The 23025-nt window shown below is 44.3% G+C and overlaps 1 protein-coding gene across 2 annotated transcripts in view; it reads right to left on the bottom strand.

Annotated features, from left to right (window-relative positions):
• LOC137286186 (thyroid hormone receptor beta-like) overlaps positions 1-23025 on the bottom strand; it is a 59872-nt gene that overhangs the window by 12694 nt on the left and 24153 nt on the right. The window contains exon 1 of one of the 2 annotated variants that reach the window (XM_067817892.1): positions 19339-19419. The exons of the other annotated variant lie outside the window; for it this stretch is intronic. Coding sequence (XP_067673993.1) covers positions 19339-19398 — 60 coding nt within the window. The 5' untranslated portion in view covers positions 19399-19419. Of the gene's footprint in view, positions 1-19338; positions 19420-23025 lie in introns of those variants that run through there. 2 annotated transcript variants of the gene reach the window in all.

The following is a 23025-nucleotide window of genomic DNA, read 5'->3' on the forward strand; positions in this document are numbered from 1 at the left end:
TTTTCGTCTATTGTGATATAAGGTGAGGTGAGTGTTAAGTTGATCAGCCATTTGGGCTCTTTAAAATCTGATAACGGCACCCGTCTGTACACGTTGTCTTTGAAGTGCAGGATATATAATTCATCTTCCTCACCAGGCTGATCGAATCCCTCCGTGTCTCCTAGGTCGTTAAGCGTAGTGTTGGGATGATGACTGGTCATTATTATACTATTACGATATAATTTCCAACTGGTTTTCTGATAATAATTCAGGGGTTAACTTCATACCCATGAAGTGTATGTTGTCAGGCAGGAAGATATTGATTAGTGATATCTTGTTTTCCACGATCACGTTGACCCCCTGCAGACTGGTCTTGGAGTCGACACCCACCCGCACGTAAACATTGCAAACTTGATACTGGTGTTGTTTCACCCACCCGAGTTTGATCCCCTTCACGATCTCGACATCATTCCCCGATGGTTCCCCTAGGTAGACTTTGATGATCAGTGTTGAGTTTGCCGGTAGATCCTCTAGTATAGTGACCACACCTTCGAATTCAGACACCAACTGCAATTTCACGTTTTGTATGGCTGGTTTACTCGATAGCATGTGGGCTGCTATAGTGTTGACTGGGCTGACGACTATGCTACGTCTCTGAGTTGGGACGTAAGCCACGAGCAGGGTTCCATTGTTCACGACTTTGTTTAGGTGGTTGTCTTTGTTATCAGTGAACACGTAGGGGGAGACGAGTCTAATATTGAGAAACCAGTCGTTATCGGGTAACAACACCCACTTGTCATCTTCGGTGAAGACGAGCATATATGGCTTGTTTCGGGCGACGGTAGTGCTCTCAACATCGTCTAAGTCGAACAGTTTACCCCCGAACGATGGGTATATTATCCAATTATTATCACCGGTGTTGACAAGGGCGTACTTAGTGTTGACTGTTGCTCTTGTGGTATCTATCATATCACTTAGGGTTCCACCGGAGGGGATTTCAACGCGTTTGTAAATGTTGTTTTTCAGTTGCAAGGCGTACGATGTACCATCTACTCCGGGAGCGTCGAAACCGCGCGTGTCTCCAAGGTCGGAGATCCCGATATTGACGTATTTTTTCACTCCGGGCCCTTGTGCGCTGGTCATTTTACATGAAGCGTTAAGCTGAGGTATCCTATATTTACAGGATTATGATTTATATCTAACACCGATATTGTCAGCTCAGGCATGTTGCCCTGGGTTAATCTCTTATACTGCCGTGGTGAAAACGACTCGGTTCTACCGTCGTTGTATTTCTCAGTTTTCACCGGCACTGCTCTCAGTATAGTGGAAGGGTGACCTCCTTGAATGTTGTACATTGTGCTCACCTGATCGAGATGAATGTACAGCTCTCGGTACGGTACTAGGTCGGGTAACTTCGTGCCTGTGACGGTTGTTGTTGGTTTTATCTCGTCAGGAGACATACCGAGTATCCTCGCTAATGGTCGGCCGAGCCTCAAAGGGTTTCTTCCGTTGTTGATTAACACCACTGTGCCGTTTGAGTCGTTCATCTTGAGTTCGGCTCCCAGGGGTTTGAAGACCTCGTCGTTTAGAGAGCACACGCTGTAGTAGCCGTCAGTTATCTGACTGCGAGTTCCACTGACGAACAGCTTATTGTTGCTGATATTGATGTTAGTCCATTGCGGTAGGTAGGTGATATCGCAGAGTGCGACTTCGAGTTGACCTGACGTGTTATCGATCGCGTGCGTCAGCTGAACGGCCTCACCGCTCGTTATTCCTGGAAGTGTTATGTACATATTATAATATATGAATTATATATTATAATATGGATTTAGCACACTTGAAAATCGTGGTGAATGCAGATGGTACGGGGTTTAAAACAACCTTTATTGATATCTTTGAAAACTATGTCGTGTCCGTTAATAACGCGCAGGCGGTGGTAAACTGGAATCAAAACCCAATGCAGTTTTGGCAGAACCAACTCAACTTTGCTGTGTGGTGTGCGACGACAGGGTCGGGTGTGACACCAGACTACGGTATAGACGAACTGAGTAAGGCGGTTATTTTGTTTCATATTTATTATCAAACGAGACGAATATTGAAGGAAATAAGTGCTCCTCTTCCCCAAGATAAAGCGTGGAGTATGACGAATAACCCCTATGATAGACGCGCTTATGAACGTATTTGTGGGGAGTTTGAGATTCCAACGAATAAAGACTTTCGCCTTCCTGGTGTGAACCATGGTCTCGGTATAGTTCTCGTGTACTTCAACAGGTCCGGAACATATCATGCCGGTTCTAAAGATGGTTCATACAACCCAAACCGTCATACATTTACAGGCCCCACAACGAATGAAAAGATCCATGTCAGCTGATAGACCAGAATCAAACTCTGCTGGTTAGATTTCCAAACCTTGGTGAGAATGACCTCATTGTACCAGGCACTGTTCGACTGGCGTTTAATATCACGTTGACCTCCGACAACGACAAACGCGAGCTAGTGCGGAACGTGGGTCGAGCTATCATCAAGAAAACGACCGTCAAGATCAGCGGTAACGAGGTGCTGAGCATCGACGACAGCGACGTGTTTCACTGCTACAGGGATCTCTGGAAAAGCGATGGAGAACGAGTCAATGATGTGTACCAGGGCATCAGCAAATCAACCCGGGCGCGCATAGGGTACGTCTTCACGACAGACCAGCAAGACAAGCTATCGGATGGTGAAAAGGCCATCGCTCGAGCATACGGGAATCGATTCTGCGTGCCGCTCGACTTCGAGTTGCTCACGGGACACGCGCCGTTTTACCAGGCCGCGCTGGGTGATAGGCTCGAATACGAGCTCACGTTTAACGACTATAGCAAAGTAGTGCGTACGCCGAACGGTGATGAGGCCAGTTATACCATAGACAACATCTCTCTGGAGTTCGACATGGTCACTAGCCCGGAGCTGGCCAGGCAGGTTCGAAGCCAGTACTCTGGGAAGATGGCTATCCTATACGATCGCGTACTGAGGCATAGATCAGTCGTGCGAGATAAGAGCGACACTGTGTGGAATATCAACCTGAACGTGCCGGCGCGATCGATGAAAGGTATCCTGGTCGTCCCCGTGGAGGATTACGAGCCATTCCAGAGGGACAGCGAGAAGTTTTTCAACCCCGAGATTGAAAAGGTGGAAGTGACCATCGAGGGCGTGCCCAACCAGCTGTTCAGTCATGGTATGAGACCACACCAGCAGTGGGATGAGATAAAAAAGCTACCAGTGGGGGATTACATAACAAAGGACCTGGACCTAAGCTCCGTGCAGATCGGTGAATACCTGACCACCAAGTACGCCCTATGGTTGGACATGCGATCCACGGATGATGATAAACTGCACGGTAGCGGGCGCCGTATAGATAACGGCAGCGAAGGGATAACCATCCAGATTACTAAGAAGGCTCAAACCGCTGATAAGTTGAAATTATATCTGTACGTTATTATGGACGCGCAACTTAATATAGACAATGGGAGATTCGTGCAAGCCATCTACTAGTGGGGGTCTCCCCCAGGGGTACCCACAACTACCCACTGACCCACACTGCGCCATAGTGTGCGGGCAGACTGGCTGTGGGAAGACCGTTTTCGTGTTGGATATGTTGGAGGGTTACTACAAGGATGTGTTCGATAACATCGTTATCATGTGCCCTACTCTGAGCATGAATAAAACGTACGCGCGACCTTGGGTGATGACGGACCCGGACGTACACAAAATCGACCCTGGAACACGCCTGCAGGACTGGTTGAAAGCTCTTCACGAGAAATTTAAAGGGGAACCGACGCTGTTCATACTGGACGACTGCAGCGCTAATCGCGAGATAACAAAAAAGAGAGACATGCTATCGTACCTGGCCTTCTCCGGCCGGCATGCAAATCACAGCGTCTGGGTGCTAACGCAGAAGTTCAACTCGGTGTTGAAAGACCTCAGGGAGCAGACGCGATGGGTGGCCTTATTTCACTGCAAGGACAGGGATTCGTTCGAGGAGTGTTTGAGAGAGAACGATGTGATGAGCAAATTAGAACGGGAACGGGTGAAGAAACAGCTCGCTGAAACTAAACACGCAAAGCTCGTGCTCAAGACCGACCAACCAGTAGCATATAGGGTGTGCTAAAGCTAAGCAAAGCTAAGCAAAGCTTAGCAAAGCTAAGCTAAAGCTAAGCAAAGCTAAGCAAAGCTAAGCAAATGCTAAGTATAGCTATGATATTTGAAGTGTTTGTCGTGTGCAACTTAACCTTCATTTCTCTGTGTTTTGTCTGCATCGGGTATTATATAGTTAAAACTAAATCTTACTTGTTATATTATAAGATGGAGTGTGAGGAATTGCTCGAACAGGTGGAGGGTTCCCACACTGATGATAAGCGAGAGAAACTGGTGGCGTTGGCTGTTGGCGGCAAAGCCAAACATTACTTTGGAGACTACACTCCGGATAAAATTCACAAAATGTCAGCCGAAGAAATCGATAAGCTGTACGCTAGATACGAGTCCCGGCTCGGAGCAGAAATGACAAAGACAATAGGATCGGCTATGACCCAGATATACACCGGTATTGTATCACACTTCCTTCCCATTCCACCAGAGCGCCGACTTTACCTGTGGGAGGACCTCGAGAAAGACCCTTTTATCAAACACGCCGTGAGCTCTATCAGCTGCGGGCTGTACCACAAATATGGTATGTTGTTGGCTCCAGTGACGGCGGCGATTATCACGGCAAAACATTGTCAATTTGATAGAAAGAATAATAATAATAGTATAGATGGATGCTGCACAGGAACCAGTGGAAACAGTGGGTTCACAGGAACCAGTGACCCCAGTGGGGGTACCCCCAACAGTAACCAGGCAGAAGAATCCTAAGAGAGTAGCTGCCGGTAAAAAACGGTGGTGTAACCAACATAAAGTGACCAACCCAACCCGATTGTTGTTGGCTGTAGGCGTAACTGCTGCCGTGGTTATAACATGGTTATACGTGGGGGTACCCTCCCACAGTGAGGGAAACTCTGGGGGTACCCCCACGCCGCCGGCAGGCCCCACTGTAGATCCGCATATCATGTTATAATTTTAATATTTTATATCATATACATAATGTCTGAGGGGAAAACGTTCGTCAACGACGCATACCACGCCACAGTGGTCGCCAGTCTAGCCGTAGGGTACGCTCGGTTGACTAAAATGGTGCTTAAACAACCAACTATCAAGCTAGATTTCAACTTGCAGGATATGGGTATGCTCATAATGAACCTTGGTATGGCGATGGCCACAAAAGACATCCTAGTAAAACAAGGAATAATACCTGATAATATAATGAAATAAATATAGGGATGGCCACGATAGCTATGATGGTCGGTGGGGCGTTAGTGAATGCCCTGGCATTTTCCGGGAGTAATTTCCTCTTCTCGAAACTACGAGATGATCACGCGGCTGAAATACAGGAAGAAAGGAAGCGACACGATCTCGCTACTGAGAAATTACAAAGAGCACAGGACGAGTACGTTAAAAAACGCCTCCAGAGGATCGATTTTATTAACGAACAACTCAAGCGTGAAAACCATGCCATTAAAACATTCAACGATGTCGATGAAGCAATGAAAGAATACTACCTACTAACTGGTAAACAATTGGAACCGCTAAATAAACCCACACTCGCTCAGTACTACACACCATCCAAGGGACAAATGAATCGTGAACTGGGCTTCATAGTGTTGGGTATAGCAGCTACTGCGTTGGTTGCGAAGCAATTAAATTAAAATACCTATATAAGTAAACATGAGACCCGCTCCATACCGATGCGAATACATACTTATGGGGAAGACCGAGGCCTGTGGTAGGAAATGCAGGAATCAGGGGTTCTGTTGTTTCCATATGGGAAGTCCTAACTACACGTGTTCTGTGTGTGGTATCGGGGTTAAAGGGCACTACTGTCTATGTAAAGCTCACGGAGCGAACGTAGTCAGACATCAACTCATCTACGAGAATAAAAAAGGCTACATAAAAGAACGTAGGCGACTGCTCAAGATAGCCACTTAAGGGTTACCTCCCCTTACTGTGAACCAATTAGACATTGGTTCTCTTAGGTGTAAACACGATGTCTACTGTAAGCGAGCTCAAGCGGGTCGCAAAACAGAGAGGTGTCATCGGGTATTCTCGAATGCGGAAGTCAGCATTGTTGAGATTACTAGGTTTAGAAGCCCCTCCTACGGTAAAACAATTAAAAGCTCAAGCAAAACAGCTTGGATACACGGGTTATTCAAACCTGGGGAGAGCCGGGTTAACCGCATTGTTATCACATGCCCCCGTAGCAAAACCTCCCACTGTAAAACAACTGAAAGCCGAGGCACACGATTTGGGTTTAGGCAGGTATTCCCGTATGAGAAAACCACAGCTTGTAGAATTATTACGACAGAATAGAGCTATTGACCTACAGTTCGTGCGCACTGAGCACGCCGTAGGCAATTATTTGAGAGGTTGGCGCATGCGCGTTGATAGAAACATAGACATTACAGATATCAAGCCTCTGATAGCTGATAAGGTCAACCAGGAACTAAATAACCTAGGAAGTATCAAGTTTCAGATCACAGTGAAAATGTCGCTCGATAAGCAGGTTGGGAGTACCACTGAGTATGTTCAGCCTTACTTCCGAGGTAAACAAGAGGTCGTCACACATGCAGAGACCATTGACGCATCAATCGATACAAGTTTTCAGCAGATACGAGAATACCTAGAACGCTACACACACTTAGGGTCCGGGTGGGCTGTAGATAAAATCGATAATGTCTATCTAGACATAGCTAACTACGTGCCGTTCAGAGGCGGGTCATACCTAGCCTTGCCTCCCTACTATAGGAACAAACATGCCATAGTAAACGTTAAGAATAGAGGAAACGATTGCCTGAGGTTAGCTATCAGGTCAGCCTTATTTCCAGCTGGCAAGAATTCAGATAGGCTTTCTAGCTATCCCCAAGACGATGGGCTTAATTGGGATGGTATAGATGAACCCACCCCAATATCCCAGATCACTAAAGTAGAAAAAAAGAATAATCTGGCTATAAATGTCTTTGGGCACGAAGGTAACACAACAATAGTACACAGGGTCAGCCCGGTGAAGGATCGCCAAGTTATCAATATATTCATGATCCAGCGAGGTGAAAAGTATCACTACACGTGGATAAAACATCTCAGCCGGTTGTTGCACGACCAGTCGAAACACGTTGGGGAAAAACACTTTTGTGTACGATGCCTACACGGTTTCAGTCGAGCTGATTTATTAGAATCCCACCGGGATGATTGCCAAGGTGTGGGGCAGACGGCCATACGAGTCGACATGCCTAAGGAAGGTGAAAATATCCTAAAATTCAGTAACCACAAGAACCAAATGTCTGTACCTTATATTATATACGCCGACTTCGAAGCCTTAGTGGCTGCCGCCGGCGAGGCTCCCAGTGGTAGCTTCACCCACAAGACACAAGAGCATAAAGCCTGTTCGTTTGGATACATTGTCGTCCGTTGTGACGGGGAAACGAAAGCTCCGGTAGTATATAGGGGGCCTGACGCGGCTGAAAGGTTTCTAAAGTGTTTGCAGGAGGAAGAAAAAATTATTAGGAATGCATTGTATAAAATCGCTCCCATGCGTCTGACCCGAGCCGACAGGCTAGCCCACGCTAGTAGCACTAACTGTCACGTGTGTGACTCACCACTTAACGGTGATTCGGTGAGAGATCACTGCCACATAACTGGTAAGTATAGAGGCGCCGCTCACAGCGCGTGCAACCTCAAGCTTAAAATCAACCCTAGGACAATAAACATCCCCGTTGTCTTTCACAACTTGAGAGGGTACGACTCACACTTGATCATGCAGGCCATCGCGAAAATCGATGGTAATATAACGTGCATCCCCAACAACATGGAGAGATACATCTCCTTCAGCTTAAACGGACTTAGGTTCATTGACTCGTTTCAGTTCCTCCTGTCGTCACTCGACAGTCTGGTCAAGGCCAACAATACCTTCCCTATCACCAATCGATACACAGACGCCGAGACTAGACCCCTGCTTATGAGGAAGGGTGTGTACCCCTATGAGTACATGGATAGTTGGGCCAAGTTCACCGAGACCAGACTACCCCCTATTGACTGCTTTTATAGCAAGCTGAATGAGGCGTCCGTCTCACGAGATGATTACTCGCACGCGACTAACATATGGAATAAACTGGGTTGTAAGAACCTGGGTGATTATCACGACCTGTACTTGAGGACAGATGTACTGCTGTTAGCCGACGTGTTTGAGACGTTTAGGCAGACATGTTTAAAGCAGTATAAACTCAATCCCGCATGGTATTACACCAGCCCAGGTCTGTCGTGGGACGCCTTGCTTAAAAAGACCGGAGTTAATTTGGAATTGCTCACAGATTACGACATGCACCTATTCATTGAGAAAGGCTTGCGAGGTGGGATTTCCATGGCATCCAAACGATACGCGAAAGCAAATAATCAATACGTGAAAGGTTACGATCCTAACAAACCAACCAATCACATTCTATACCTCGACGCAAACAACCTGTACGGCTGGGCCATGAGTCAGTATCTACCTACAGGGGGATTCGAATGGGTACCCCACGTTGATGTTATGGAGGTTGCACCAGATTCGAACAAAGGGTATATCCTCGAAGTTGACTTAGAGTATCCCAAGGAATTACACACATCACACAACAGCTATCCCCTTGCACCCGAACGTATGAGGGTTAACACAGACTGGATGTCTGAGTACCAACATAACTTGTCAGGTGGTCGTATGACAGACGTTGAAAAACTCGTGCCTAACTTAATGAATAAGACCAAGTACATCGTTCACTATCGCAACCTACAGCTGTACCTGTCGTTGGGTATGAGGCTGACCAAAATACACAGGGTGCTCATGTTCGACCAGAGCCCATGGATGGAGCCCTACATCAGAATGAACACAGACCTACGAAAAAAAGCCACCAGTGATTTTGAGAAAAATCTCTACAAGCTCATGAACAACTCGGTGTTTGGTAAGACTATGGAGAACCTGAGGAAACGCGTGACCGTGAAGCTGGTTAGATCTAGTGAGGAAGACAAGCTCAGGAAATTGATAGCCAGTCCGGCATTCAACCGTAATAAAATATTTACAGACAACCTGGTTGCCATACACATGAAGAAAAGCCACATAAAATTCAACCGGCCTGTTTACGTGGGGATGAGCATCCTCGATTTATCCAAACACCTGATGTACGACTTTTACTACAACGAGCTCAAGAAACAGTACGGCGACAGGTGTGAAGTACTGTACACTGACACGGATTCCCTGCTGATGGAGATTCAAACCGAGGACGTGTACGAGGACATGAAAAAACACCTCGATTTATACGACACCAGCGACTACCCTAAGACCCATACCCTACACAGTACGGTAAATAAAAAGGTCCTAGGTAAGATGAAGGACGAGTGTGCTGGCACGCCCATAGCCGAGTACATAGGTTTGAGACCTAAGATGTACTCCATACTGAAAGCCGACAATAGTGAGATCCGGAAGGCTAAGGGGGTTAAGAAGTATGTGGTGAAACAACACATCAAACACGCCAGATTCAAGGAAGCCCTGTTCAAGACCCGTACCTTTAGGCATAAAATGAACACACTTAGAAGTGATGGACATAAGATATACGGACTGACTATAAACAAGACGTCCCTGTCGCCTATGGACACGAAACGTTGGATAGCTATTGATGGAATAAACACATACGCGTATGGACATGAAAAAATTTGAGGCTATTTACTACAGCCCGCGTGGGTACTGGAAAGGAGCTAACGCAGTAGATAAGCTAGCTAAAATAGCGCGAGTACCCCCGGAGGAAGCCAAAGCGTGGCTTGAAAAACAAGCCCTGTGGCAGATCTATTTGCCGGCACCACGCTACGTGCCTAGAAGGAGGTTCGGTATTAACATACCTAATAGCATTCACCAGGCAGACCTACTGTTCCTACCCCACGATAAGAGGTACAAGTATGCCTTAACCGTAGTGGACGTAGCCAGTCGTTACAAGGAAGCCGAACCCTTGACCACGAAAGATTCGACCCAGGTAGCCAGAGGATTTGAACGCATATACAAACGCAGCCCACTGACGTGGCCAACAGAGCTGCAAGTTGACCCCGGACGGGAGTTCATGGGTGCCGTGTCACAACTGCTAGCCAAACACGATACAAAGGTCAGGCGTGGCACGGCCGGAGCCCATCGCAGCCAAGCCATAGTTGAGAGATTTAATAGGACTTTGGCTGAGCGCTTGTTCGGCTATCAATATGCTAGGGAGATGACCACCCCTGGAAAACGATCGACTGAATGGGTCACGAGGTTACCCAAGGTGGTGTCGGCAATCAACCATGAAGTCACCCGTCTCACCGGTAAGAAACCGGCAGACGCTATCAAACTAAAATCAATAGTTGCAGAGTCGGCCGCTCCATTGCGTGGGAAGGAGAAACAGATACCAGATAGGGCCCTAGTGAGGTATCTATACCAGCCGGGGGAACACGAGGGCGATAGCCGTAAGCGGGCCACCGATCCTATATGGTCAGTCAAAACTTACAACATAGATAAAGTGGATATAAAAGCCGACGAACCTAACTTGTACTACTTGAGGGATGGGCCGGGTAGGGGTTTTGTAAGAGAAGAATTATTGATCGTACCGTACGGCACAGTATTACCTCCTACCAAGGCACAGTAATTACCGCCAACTTTTTTGTAGTAGGGGTAATAGTAGCAAGAGCTAAGGGCCCCACCAACGTCTTATTTAGTAAATAAGGCGTTGTAGAGACATTTCTTGAAAGTGAGCCAGAACTATCATTCCCTATACTACTCACATACACTATACAATTCTCTGTTTTACACAAGTGTTCCCGTTCTCTGGAAATTGCCGTTTTTTACCAACAAAAAGTGGGATGATCCAGTATTTTCAACTGCTGTCGGTAGCTGCTGCCAGTAAGTTTTTCATTGCATTGAGCTGCCTTTAATTGGTAAATTCTTATCACTGCAGTTAAGAACAATGTCCTAGCACATCTAGATACAGACTTTAGCACATTGCGCATATGCAGATCAAGCCATGCCATATGATTGGCTTATACAGACAGTTGCACACTGTCACGCCCCGTTATCTATTTATAGCTGTAGCACGTGGTAATCATTGCATGCAATAAGCCTGCATAGTGAAAAAAGTGGCTTCCAGTAGTAAAGAAGAACAGTGTACACTGACAGGGTTCTTTTCAGGAACAGATAAGATGCAAAATAAAAGTCAAACATCTAATCCAGTGGCTAAGGGTATGGAAAAATATGGCAATGTTTTTTCAAACTGTGACATGTCACAACAGACCTGTGCCTTTTCTTTTATTTTGTCATATTTACATAATCAGAAAATTATCACAAAAACATATCGTAAATACTATATATAGTCACCCACTTTCCGTTATCATTAGCTTTCCCCTCGCTAACATGACACTATAGTGGAAATACCTCCGTTTTTTAAGCTTCGTATGAATTACATGCGGTGATTCGCTTGATGGCAGGTATGTTATTGTCAACTATATGACTGCACCCTTGCTGAGAGTATTTTCACAGTTGTTAAAAAAAAGCGATTTTATTGGACAAAAACTGGTTTCTAATGACGCATTTTCAACACAGTCTGCTATAGGGATTGTGATTGGTCAAAATCAGTTACGTGACCCATGGCAGCCAATCATATTACAGTAATGTTGTCCTCACAAACAAAAACATTTAGATTTAGACGAACGCGTTGTGTAAAATAATGGTATTTTGAATGCATCAAGCACGAAATCGCTATCAATGTGTAAATTATGGAACCTACTGGACGTATCGTGCTGCATTATGACCTGTGACAAATACATTTCATTCGCGTTTTCTCCATTAAACATCGTGTTTGAGTGTAAAGACTTAGGCAGTGAAAGCCGAGATGTCACTTGTCCATGACTAGACAATTGCACAAAAGGATGGACAGAGTAATTTATAGGTACGTTTGACAACTCTTATGAATGCTGTTGCTGATTTTTTTCATTAGTTTATTCAATTTATTTAACGACATTCTGAACATATTTATTGAATGTAGTTGGACCGCTTGAAATCATTTTCTGATTGCCACAGCATGGCATCGAATCGATAATTGTATTTATTGTAGGTCTAATGAACAGCACACCCTGCAACACATTTATTGAGAGTATTTTGTTATAAATACTGATTACTATGGATAAAAACTGGTTCAGCCAGAACTTTCCGACCCTGTTGGCATAAGCCACCATCAACCGGAAACACTGTATACACTATACATTTGACCATGTTATAACATACACTATACATTTGACAATGTTATAACATACAATATACATAATACTATGATATAACATATATAACACATTTGACTATGCCAGTGGTATGACATACACTATACATTTGACTATGCCAGTGGTATGACATACACTATACATTTGACTATGCCAGTGGTATGACATACACTATACATTTGACTATGCCAGTGGTATGACATACACTATACATTTGACTATGTTATGACATACACTACACATTCCACTATGGTATAACATACACAATACATTCAACTACGGTATATATCAAACTCACTTAAACATGACTGACAGCTTTGAAGGGCTATTGTGATCAAATTACATCGTTCTTGTTATCAGACAAATGAATCAACAGGCCGATTGTCAGCTCAAGGACAGAGACCACATATACTTGCCAGAGATATCTGGAAGTTGCTGGTTTCAAACAGCATGATGTCAGTATATTCCATCTGATGTGTGGGTTGTGCAGGTAGTCAGTCAAGTTGACAAACTGTGACGACACTCACAATAACGCAGTGTTCTGCTTCATTCCACACAAACCTCGGTCACACCTAGATAGAGGCTATACTTCTGTGTAATGGACACACATCTCAGTGTCAGACACACATCTTGAAATGGCACCCATCTATTGTATAACCTATATGCACTGAGTGCCAACACTGTAAAGCCAGCCTGTGCATTTCAAGTATTGACTGATCGCCACATTGAGTATTAAGGCCTGGTTGGGTTCATACAAAAAGTACTCAGTTCTGCTAAGGTAATGACAGGTCTTGCAGTCAATACACCTCACACACAGAAGCACATCTAGTCAAGAGAATGTGTGTCAGAGAGCACCTGCTGCCCTTGGTCTCCTGGCGAATGGTATACCTGTGTTACAATGGGGCATAGCTGTGTTACAGTGAGGTATAGCTGTGTAACATAGTGGTATAATTGTTTTACATGTTGGTATATTTGTTAGTGTGATATAGTTGTGTGAGGAATACAGAGTTCCCCTTGAGGTGGAAAACGTTTGTATATGACATAGTGTAAAGTGAAAATACGCATAAAAAACAAAAACTGCATTGCTTAAAACACAATAGAATCACTAATCCAAAGCACACGATGCAGTGTTATAGTAAGTAATGAATGTAACTAGATTAAATATTTTTTCTGACCACTGCATCAGAATTCATCTCAAAAATCACCGGCAAATCGCGGGGACGTGTACACAGCTGATACTTATTTCCGATTCTGAGTTAAATAACACGGTAATCTCAATCCCTGCATATAATACAATGCAAAAACAACTAGTGATGTTCCATTGCAAATTTACTAGTGACAGCATCAGAGGTATAGTAAATATATATCTTTAGTCAATATGTGACCCACTTTCCCCGCATAGTGTGAGATCCCCATCTTTTGAAACAGTTAAAGGTGATATGTCCCCCTTAATACCAGATTCCAGGATTCAGCAAAGCATTTTCAAATAAAGCTAAGACGAAAATAACATGTAAATAACTGCTTATAGATAGATAGACAGACAGACAGACAGACAGATAGGTACTGCTATGTTGGCTCCACGCTTATCTGTTCAACAAACCAAGTTCTTCTGTATCACTTACATTGTTGACTGTTTCCTTGATAAGTGACCACTTTCACTGGATTGTTAGTTGAATAAATGAGTAAGTGGACTTTTAGCTTTTGTATCACCTTTATTTAAAAAGCAGTTAACTTGTTTGCATTGCTTGACTGACCATTATCATTTAACAAACTGTTGAAGGGAGATAATTCTTTAAAATTCACAGACTTAGAGGCATACACTTTAAAAAAGACATTATTAGTTGAAAATCTTTGTACATCATTTGACCCATAAATATTTATTTTAACTCCACAAAAATATTGGAAGCAACAACCCGACCCCCAAGCATAAATGTCTAGGGAGAACCCTGGGAATAGCTGTGTTACAGTGTGGTATAACTGTGTAGCATAGTGGTATAGCTGTGTTACAGTGTGGTATAACTGTGTAGCATAGTGGTAAAGCTGTGTTACAGTGTGGTATAACTGTGTAGCATAGTGGTATAGCTGTGTTACAGTGTGGTATAACTGTGTAGCATAGTGGTATAGCAGTGTTACAGTGTGGTATAACTGTGTAGCATAGCGGAATAGCTGTTTTACAGTTTGGTATAACTGTGTAGTATAGTGGTATAGCTGTGTTACAGTGTGGTATAACTGTGTAGCATAGTGGTAAAGCTGTGTTACAGTGTGGCATAACTGTGTAACATAGTGATATAGCTATGTTACAGTTTGGTATAACTGTGTAACATAGTGGCAAAGCTGTGTTACAGTGTGGTACAACTGTGTAACATAGTGGTATATTTGTGTAACATAGTGTTATAATCGTGTTGCATGTTGGTATGGTTGTTAGTGTGGTATAGCTATGTTACAGTGTGGTATATAGCTGTCAGAGTGGTATAGCTGTTACTGCATGGTATAGCTGTTACATAGTGGTATATTTGTGTAACAGTATGGTATAGCAGTGTTTCAGTCTGTCATACCTGCATAAAAGTGTGATATAGTTGTTGGTGGGATGTAGTTGTGTTATAGAATGATATACCTGCATTACAGTGTGATATAGCTGTGTTACACTGTTCTATACTGTGTTACAGTATGGAATAGTTGTGTTACAGTCCCTTTCAAAACATTGTATAACTAATAGTGTAGCTATACAATATGGTTATAGTGTTGTATAGCTGTACATCTGATGACAGAGTGGGCGAGACATCTGATGACAGGTTGAGATGCATAAGAGAGAACATGCCTGCGAGGTTTTGGTAGACAATGTCAAACTGGAGGGGGAGGCATTTGCCCACCCTGACGAATTTCCCGACAACGATGGTTTTAAACTGTCTAGCAAAACCAAGAAGAAGTGTTTTCTCCAACACATATGCCGATGATGATGGATAATTACGATGTAGATGATCATTTAATGAAATGAGTAAGTTTAGTTTTACGCCGCACTCAGCAATATTCCAGCTATATGGCGGCGGTCTGTAAATAATCGAGTCTGGACCAGACAATCCAGTCATCAACAACATGAGCATCAATCTGCGCAATTGGGAACCGATGACATGTGTCAACTAAGTCAGCAAGCCTGACCACCCCATCTTACGACAAGTACAGTCAACTGTTATGACAAGCATGGGTTGCTGAAGGCCTATTCTACCCCAGGACTTTCATGGGTCTCATTTAATGGAACTACATAACAATAACTGAAGCATAAGTAAAATCAATTTAATGACTATGCCAGAGTGTGACCACTCATTAATGAGTGTGATCACTCATTAGGAGGTGAGAAGCGATGTGAGTCTGTACTAGAAGAGTGATCACTCAGGAGGTGGATGATGGGGATGTGAGTCAGAGACTGAGCAGAATAGTGATCACTCAGGAGGTGGATGATGGGGATGTGAGTCAGAGACTGAGCAGAATAGTGATCACTCAGGAGGTGGATGATGGGGATGTGAGTCAGAGACTGAGCAGAATAGTGATCACTCAGGAGGTGGATGATGGGGACGCGAGTCAGAGACTGAGCAGAATAGTGATCACTCAGGAGGTGGACGATGGGGATGTGAGTCAGAGACTGAGTAGAATAGTGATCACTCATTAGGAGGTGAGAAGCGATGTGAGTCTGTACTAGAAGAGTGATCACTCAGGAGGTGGATGATGGGGATGTGAGTCAGAGACTGAGCAGAATAGTGATCACTCATTAGGAGGTGAGTGATCACTCTTCTAGCACAGTCTCTGACGCACATCAAAACCACCTCTCACTTCCTAATGAGCGATCACTCTTCTAGTACAGTCTCCGACTCACATCCCCACCACCTCTCACCTCCTAATGAGTGATCACTCTTCTAGCACAGTCTCTGACTCACATCCCCACCACCTCTCACCTCCTAATGAGTGATCACTCTTCCAGCACAGTCTCTGACGCACATCAAAACCACCTCTCACCTCCTAATGAGTGATCACTCTTCTAGCACAGTCTCTGACTCACATCCCCACCACCTCTCACCTCCTAATGAGTGATCACTCTTCTAGTATAGTCTCTGACTCACATCAAAGACACATCTCACCTCCTACTGAGTGATCACTCTTCTGATAACAACACTGTAGACAGAATCAACCTTGATAACAACACTGCAGACAGATCCAACCTTGATAACAACACTGTAGACAAAAATCAACATCAGGTATACAGTCAAACCGTGTTAATCCGAACACTTCTGTTTTTCATCAAAAACGTTCGGATAGTGAAACATACGGACTACTGAAGCAAACACCACTTCAGGAGAGTTACTTCCCTTTGACATACTGAGACAAGAACACACGAACGTATACATGTATCAAATGACTTTATTACAGTTTGTAGACATAACAACTTGAATATTAAAAATAACAATCAATCAATGCAATGTCTGAATAGATTATTTATAGTATTACACATACCAATTACTCACTTGTGTTGAAAGAAATCTCCAATAACAGTCTGTTTGGAGAGTGGCTTGAAAGAATCACGCATGTTGAGCCAAATGTCCGAAATTGTGCTCTTGCAGATTAAATGTCCGAATTCTTGACCAAAATGCTTACTAATCAGATCAAAACTGGCTTTGGGATTTTCTCTTTGTATCTACAAATTTCTTTTTTTTTTGTGCGGCAGTAATTTCACATCGTTTACGCTTAGGGGCGGGACTTGCCATTGTGACTGACAGGTGTCAAGTGCAGCTGATCTCATTTTGACTCGATCGGGATTTTATACAGCAAGGAAACATGACAGGTATTACTCAAACTAAACAAAAGTGAAACCTATTAACTGATTAAAATCACAAACTAATGACATGCTCAACTCAGAGGTGTCACCTCAGTTAACAAATACAATTGAAGTCGACCAATGTAGACCAGCGCTAATCACAGACGCGCACGAGGTAAGACTATTATCCTAACCTTTTTGATGTACCGCCGCATTAATGAAGCAAAACCATGTGTAATTAGCCAATCTGTCACCGCTAATTAACGTTCGGATACGGAGACTGAAGCATCGGATTAATGAATCAACAGGTAATGAGTTTATATAGTAAACAAGATTGGTTACAGCCAGCTACTGTTCGGATATCGCGGGAATCGGATTGTAGGGGTCCGGACTAACGCGGCCTGACTGTATATATATCTACACAGCAGAGCAGATACCAAGCATAGATGTATATCACTGAGCAGGCATTGGATGTATATGTATATCACACAGCAGGTACTGGATATATTCATGAATATCACAGCAGGTACTAGATATATATGTATATCACACACCAGGTACCGGATATATATGTACATCACACAGCAAGTACTGGATATATATGTATATCACACAGCTGCTACTGGACATGCATATCACACAGCAGGTACTGGACACATATGTATATCACACAGTAGGTACTGGACACATGTATGTCACACACTAGGTACTGGACATATTTGTATATCACACAGCAGGTACTGGACATATTTGTATATCACACAGCAGGTACTGGACACATATGTATATCACACAGCAGGTAGTGGACATATTTGTATATCACACAGCAGCTACTGGACATATTTGTATATCACACAGCAGGTACTGGACACATATGTATATCACACAGCAGGTACTGGACATATTTGTATATCACACAGCAGGTACTGGACACATATGTATATCACACAGCAGCTACTGGACACATATGTATATCACACAGCAGGTACTGGACACATATGTATATCACACAGCAGCTACTGGACATATTTGTATATCACACAGCAGGTACTGGACACATATGTATATCACACAGCAGGTACTGGACATATTTGTATATCACACAGCAGGTACTGGACACATATGTATATCACACAGCAGGTAGTGGACATATTTGTATATCACACAGCAGGTACTGGACATATTTGTATATCACACAGCAGGTACTGGACACATATGTATATCACACAGCAGGTAGTGGACATATTTGTATATCACACAGCAGCTACTGGACATATTTGTATATCACACAGCAGGTACTGGACACATATGTATATCACACAGCAGGTAGTGGACATATTTGTATATCACACAGCAGGTACTGGACACATATGTATATCACACAGCAGGTAGTGGACATATTTGTATATCACACAGCAGGTACTGGACATATTTGTATATCACACAGCAGGTACTGGACATATTTGTATATCACACAGCAGGTACTGGACACATATGTATATCACACAGCAGGTAGTGGACATGTTTGTATATCACACAGCAGGTACTGGACATGTTTGTATATCATACAGCAGCTACTGGACATATTTGTATATCACACAACAGGTACTGGACACATATGTATATCACACAGCAGGTACTGGACATGTTTGTATATCATACAGCAGCTACTGGACATGTATGTATTAACTGCAGGTACTGGACATACATGTATATCACATATATACGTATATACGTATATTACACTGTAAGTACTAAATATATAAGTACATCACACAGTAAGTGCCAGATATATATGTATATCCCACAACAGGTACTAGATATGTCACAAATTCCCTATTAAACAGTTGCGTAGACAGGTTTATCTGTTTCTACTCCAGATGACATATTTCTAATGATAGAGAGGTAATTACATGAAGAGCTTGTGATGTCTACGAGCTCACATGCTTGACCTATTACATCTGAAATCAATACTGCTGCAGTCAACATCACAGCACCACTGTATCTCCCGGTACACACAGCAACACACATCAGATCAACGGGATGGAAAACATGGCTTCCCCTGCCACTTCCAACCCAGATCCTCTACCCCTCTGCTGCCCCAGCCCCAGGGTGAAGGGCTCAGCATGTCAACAGGTCAAGCAGCTGTCTGGGTATCTGAAAGGAGATCCCCTTACCTCAAGGTTTCTGCAGGCAGACTGGCCCTCCATGTCAACAGTTTCATGTATATAAGCCATGACCCAGTTATCCACGAACCCAGGTACACAGCCAATCACAGCTCAGTCTCAGACAGAACACATGCAGCACTCACTAAAGCACAATGTTTGTGAGCCTGTTCATGAATGGGATTGAATAAGCTATGAACTGGCCTCCCACCTGCGAGAGTCTCCCACTGAGTCACTTTTCACTACACCCTGGTACGTGTGACAACCCTCACTGTACCCTGCTATGAGTGAGAACCCTCTTTATACTCTGGTATGTGCGACAACCCTCACTATACCCTGAGACTCGCTATACCCTGGTATGTGTTACAACCCTCACTATACCCTGGTATGTGGGACGCTCCTCCTTATATCATGGTATGTGTGATAACACTCTCTATACGCTGGTATATGGGACAATCCTCACTATTCCCTGGTACTCACTATACCCTGGTATGTGTGGCAACCCTCACTGTACCCTGCTATGAGTGAGAACCCTCTTTATACTCTGGTGTGTGGGACAACCCTCACTATACCCGGTTATGTGGGACACCCCTCCTTATACCCTGGTATGTGTGACAACCCTCAATCTACCCTAGTATGTGTGACAACCCTCACTCTACCCTGCTATGTGGGACAACCCTCTCTACAACCTTGTATGTGTGACATCCCTCAATCTACCCTGTTATGTGTGACCACCCTCACTTTACCCTGGTATGTCTGACAACCTCTCTATACCCTGGTATGTGTGACAACCCTCAATCTACCCTGGTATGTGTGACAGCACTCAATCTACCCTGGTATGTGTGACAACCCTCACTATAACCTGGTATGTCTGACAACCCTCACTCTACCCAGGTATTGTGACAACCCTCAATCTACCCTGGTATGTGTGACAACCCTCACTCTACCCTTGTATGTGTGACATCCCTCAATCTACCCTTGTATGTGTGACAGCCCTCAATCTACCCTGGTATGTCTGACAACCCTCACTATACCCTGGTATGCCTGACATCCCTCTCTATACCCTGGTATGTCTGACATCCCTCACTATACCCTGGTATGTGGGACAACCCGAACTATACCCTGGTATGTGGGACAACCCGAACTATACCCTGGTATGTGGGACAACGCGAACTATACTCTGGTATGTGGGACAACCCGAACTATACCCTGGTATGTGGGACAACGCGAACTATACCCTGGTATGTGGGACAACCCGAACTATACCCTGGTATGTGGGACAACGCGAACTATACCCTGGTATGTGGGACAATCCGAACTATACCCTGGTATGTGGGACAACGCGAACTATACCCTGGTATGTGGGACAACCCGAACTATACCCTGGTATGTGGGACAACGCGAACTATACCCTGGTATGTGGGACAATCCGAACTATACCCTGGTATGTGGAAGCATGCATACAGAACTATACTCTCTAGCATATGTTCTATATATACAATGTGCCAGACTCTCAGATGTTTTAAGTGCCAACCCTAGGGACTACCGCGCCTGAACACTAGCAATTACAGACTTGTAAATTGTTTATGAGGCAGTCCAAGTCAACCAGGGCACACTGATCAATGTTGGATCAGTTCGGGACATGCAACACTGGGATGCATTTCAGGTCCACATCTAGAGTCTGAATTTCTGGGACACATTTCATTGACACATCTCAGGGGCACGTTTCAGCGACCCATCTCAGGGACAAATCTCTTGAACCCATCACAGGAGTACTTCTCAAAGACAATATCAGGGACAACATCTATGGAGGACACATCTCAGGGACACATCTCAAGGACACATCTCAGGGGTACAATTAAGAAATAAATCTCAGCGACACAGATCTCAGGCAAATATCTCAGCGGCACATCACCTCCCTGGGACACAACTCAGGGTGTATCTTTGTGGCACATCTCAGGGACACATCTCACTGACAAATATCATTGACACTTCTCAGGGACAGATCTCAGCAATATATCTCAGGGACAAATACCTGGGACACACCTCACTGACGCACTTCAGGGACACACTTCACTGGCACATCTCACTGACACATCTCAGGGACACATCCCAGGAATACATCTCTGGCTCCGGGACAAATACCTGGGTTACATCTCACTGACACATCCCTGGGACACATCCCAGGAACACATCTCTGGAACAAATCTCCAGGACAAATACCTGGGTCACATCTCACTGACACATCCCTGGGACACACCTCAGGGACACACCTCACTGGCACATCTCAGGGACACACCTCACTGGCACATCTCAACGACACATCTCCGGGACACACCTCACTGGCACATCTCACTGATACATCTCATTGACACATCTCAGGAATACATCTCTGGAACAAATCTCAGGAACAAATACCTGGGTCACATCTCAATGACACATCTCACTGACACACCTCACTGGCATATCTCACTGATACATCTCTGGGACACACCTCACTGGCACATCTCACTGACACATCCCAGGAATACATCTCTGGAACAAATCTCAGGGACAAATACCTGGGTCACATCTCAATGACACATCTCAGGGACACACCTCACTGGTACATCTCACTGATACATCTCCGGGACACACCTCACTGGCACATCTCACTGACATATCACCAGGACACACCTCACGATATATCTCCGGGACACACCTCACTGGCACATCTCACTGACACATCTCAGGGACACACCTCACTGGTGCATCTCAATAACACATCTCCAGGACACACATCACTGGCACATCTCACTGACACATCTCAGGGACACATCTCAGGAATACATCTCTGGAACAAATCTCAGGGACAAATATCTGGGTCACATCTCACTGTTATATCTGTTACATCTCTGGGACACATCTCTGGAATACATATCAGGGACAGCATCTCATGGACAGCATCTCGGGACACATCTCAGGGACATAATCTCACTGACACATGTCACAGGCACATTTTTGGGGCAGCCTTTCTGGGGCACGTGTATGCAACAAATCTCTGGGACAAATGTCAGGGGCACAACAATGGGACACATCTCAGGGATGGATTTCTGGGACACATCTCAGAGACAACATCTCTTTGACACATCTCAGGGGCACATTTCTGGGGCATCTCTGGGGTGATATCTCTGGGACAAATGCCAGGGACAAATGCCAGGGGCACAACTATGGGACACCTCTCAGGGACAAATATCTGGGGTACACTTCTAAACTCAGGATCTAAACATGTCAAGACACAACCTCACTTCATCTAAAGACAGGATGTAAACCAGTCTCACCTGGTCTAAACTCAGGATCTAAACATGTCAAGACACAACCTCACTTCATCTAAAGACAGGATGTAAACCAGTCTCACCTGGTCTAAACTCAGGATCTAGACATGGAGAGACACTGTTGACACTGCCTCATTTGATTTATACTCGGGATCTAAACATGTCAACACAGTCACATCTGGTCTAAACACAGTATCTAAACATGGGGAGACACTGTCAACACAACCTCAAAATGGAATAAACCAAGGATCTAAATTTATGTAAACATATAATCACCTGATCTAAATTCAATATGCAAGCATATACACAGCCTCACTTAGTCTAAACACAGGATCTAAACCTGGGGAGACACTGTCAACACTTTGTATATACTCAGCAGGACAAA

Source organism: Haliotis asinina, chromosome 1 (genome assembly GCF_037392515.1).
Source record: "Haliotis asinina isolate JCU_RB_2024 chromosome 1, JCU_Hal_asi_v2, whole genome shotgun sequence".
Taxonomy (NCBI): domain Eukaryota; kingdom Metazoa; phylum Mollusca; class Gastropoda; order Lepetellida; family Haliotidae; genus Haliotis; species Haliotis asinina.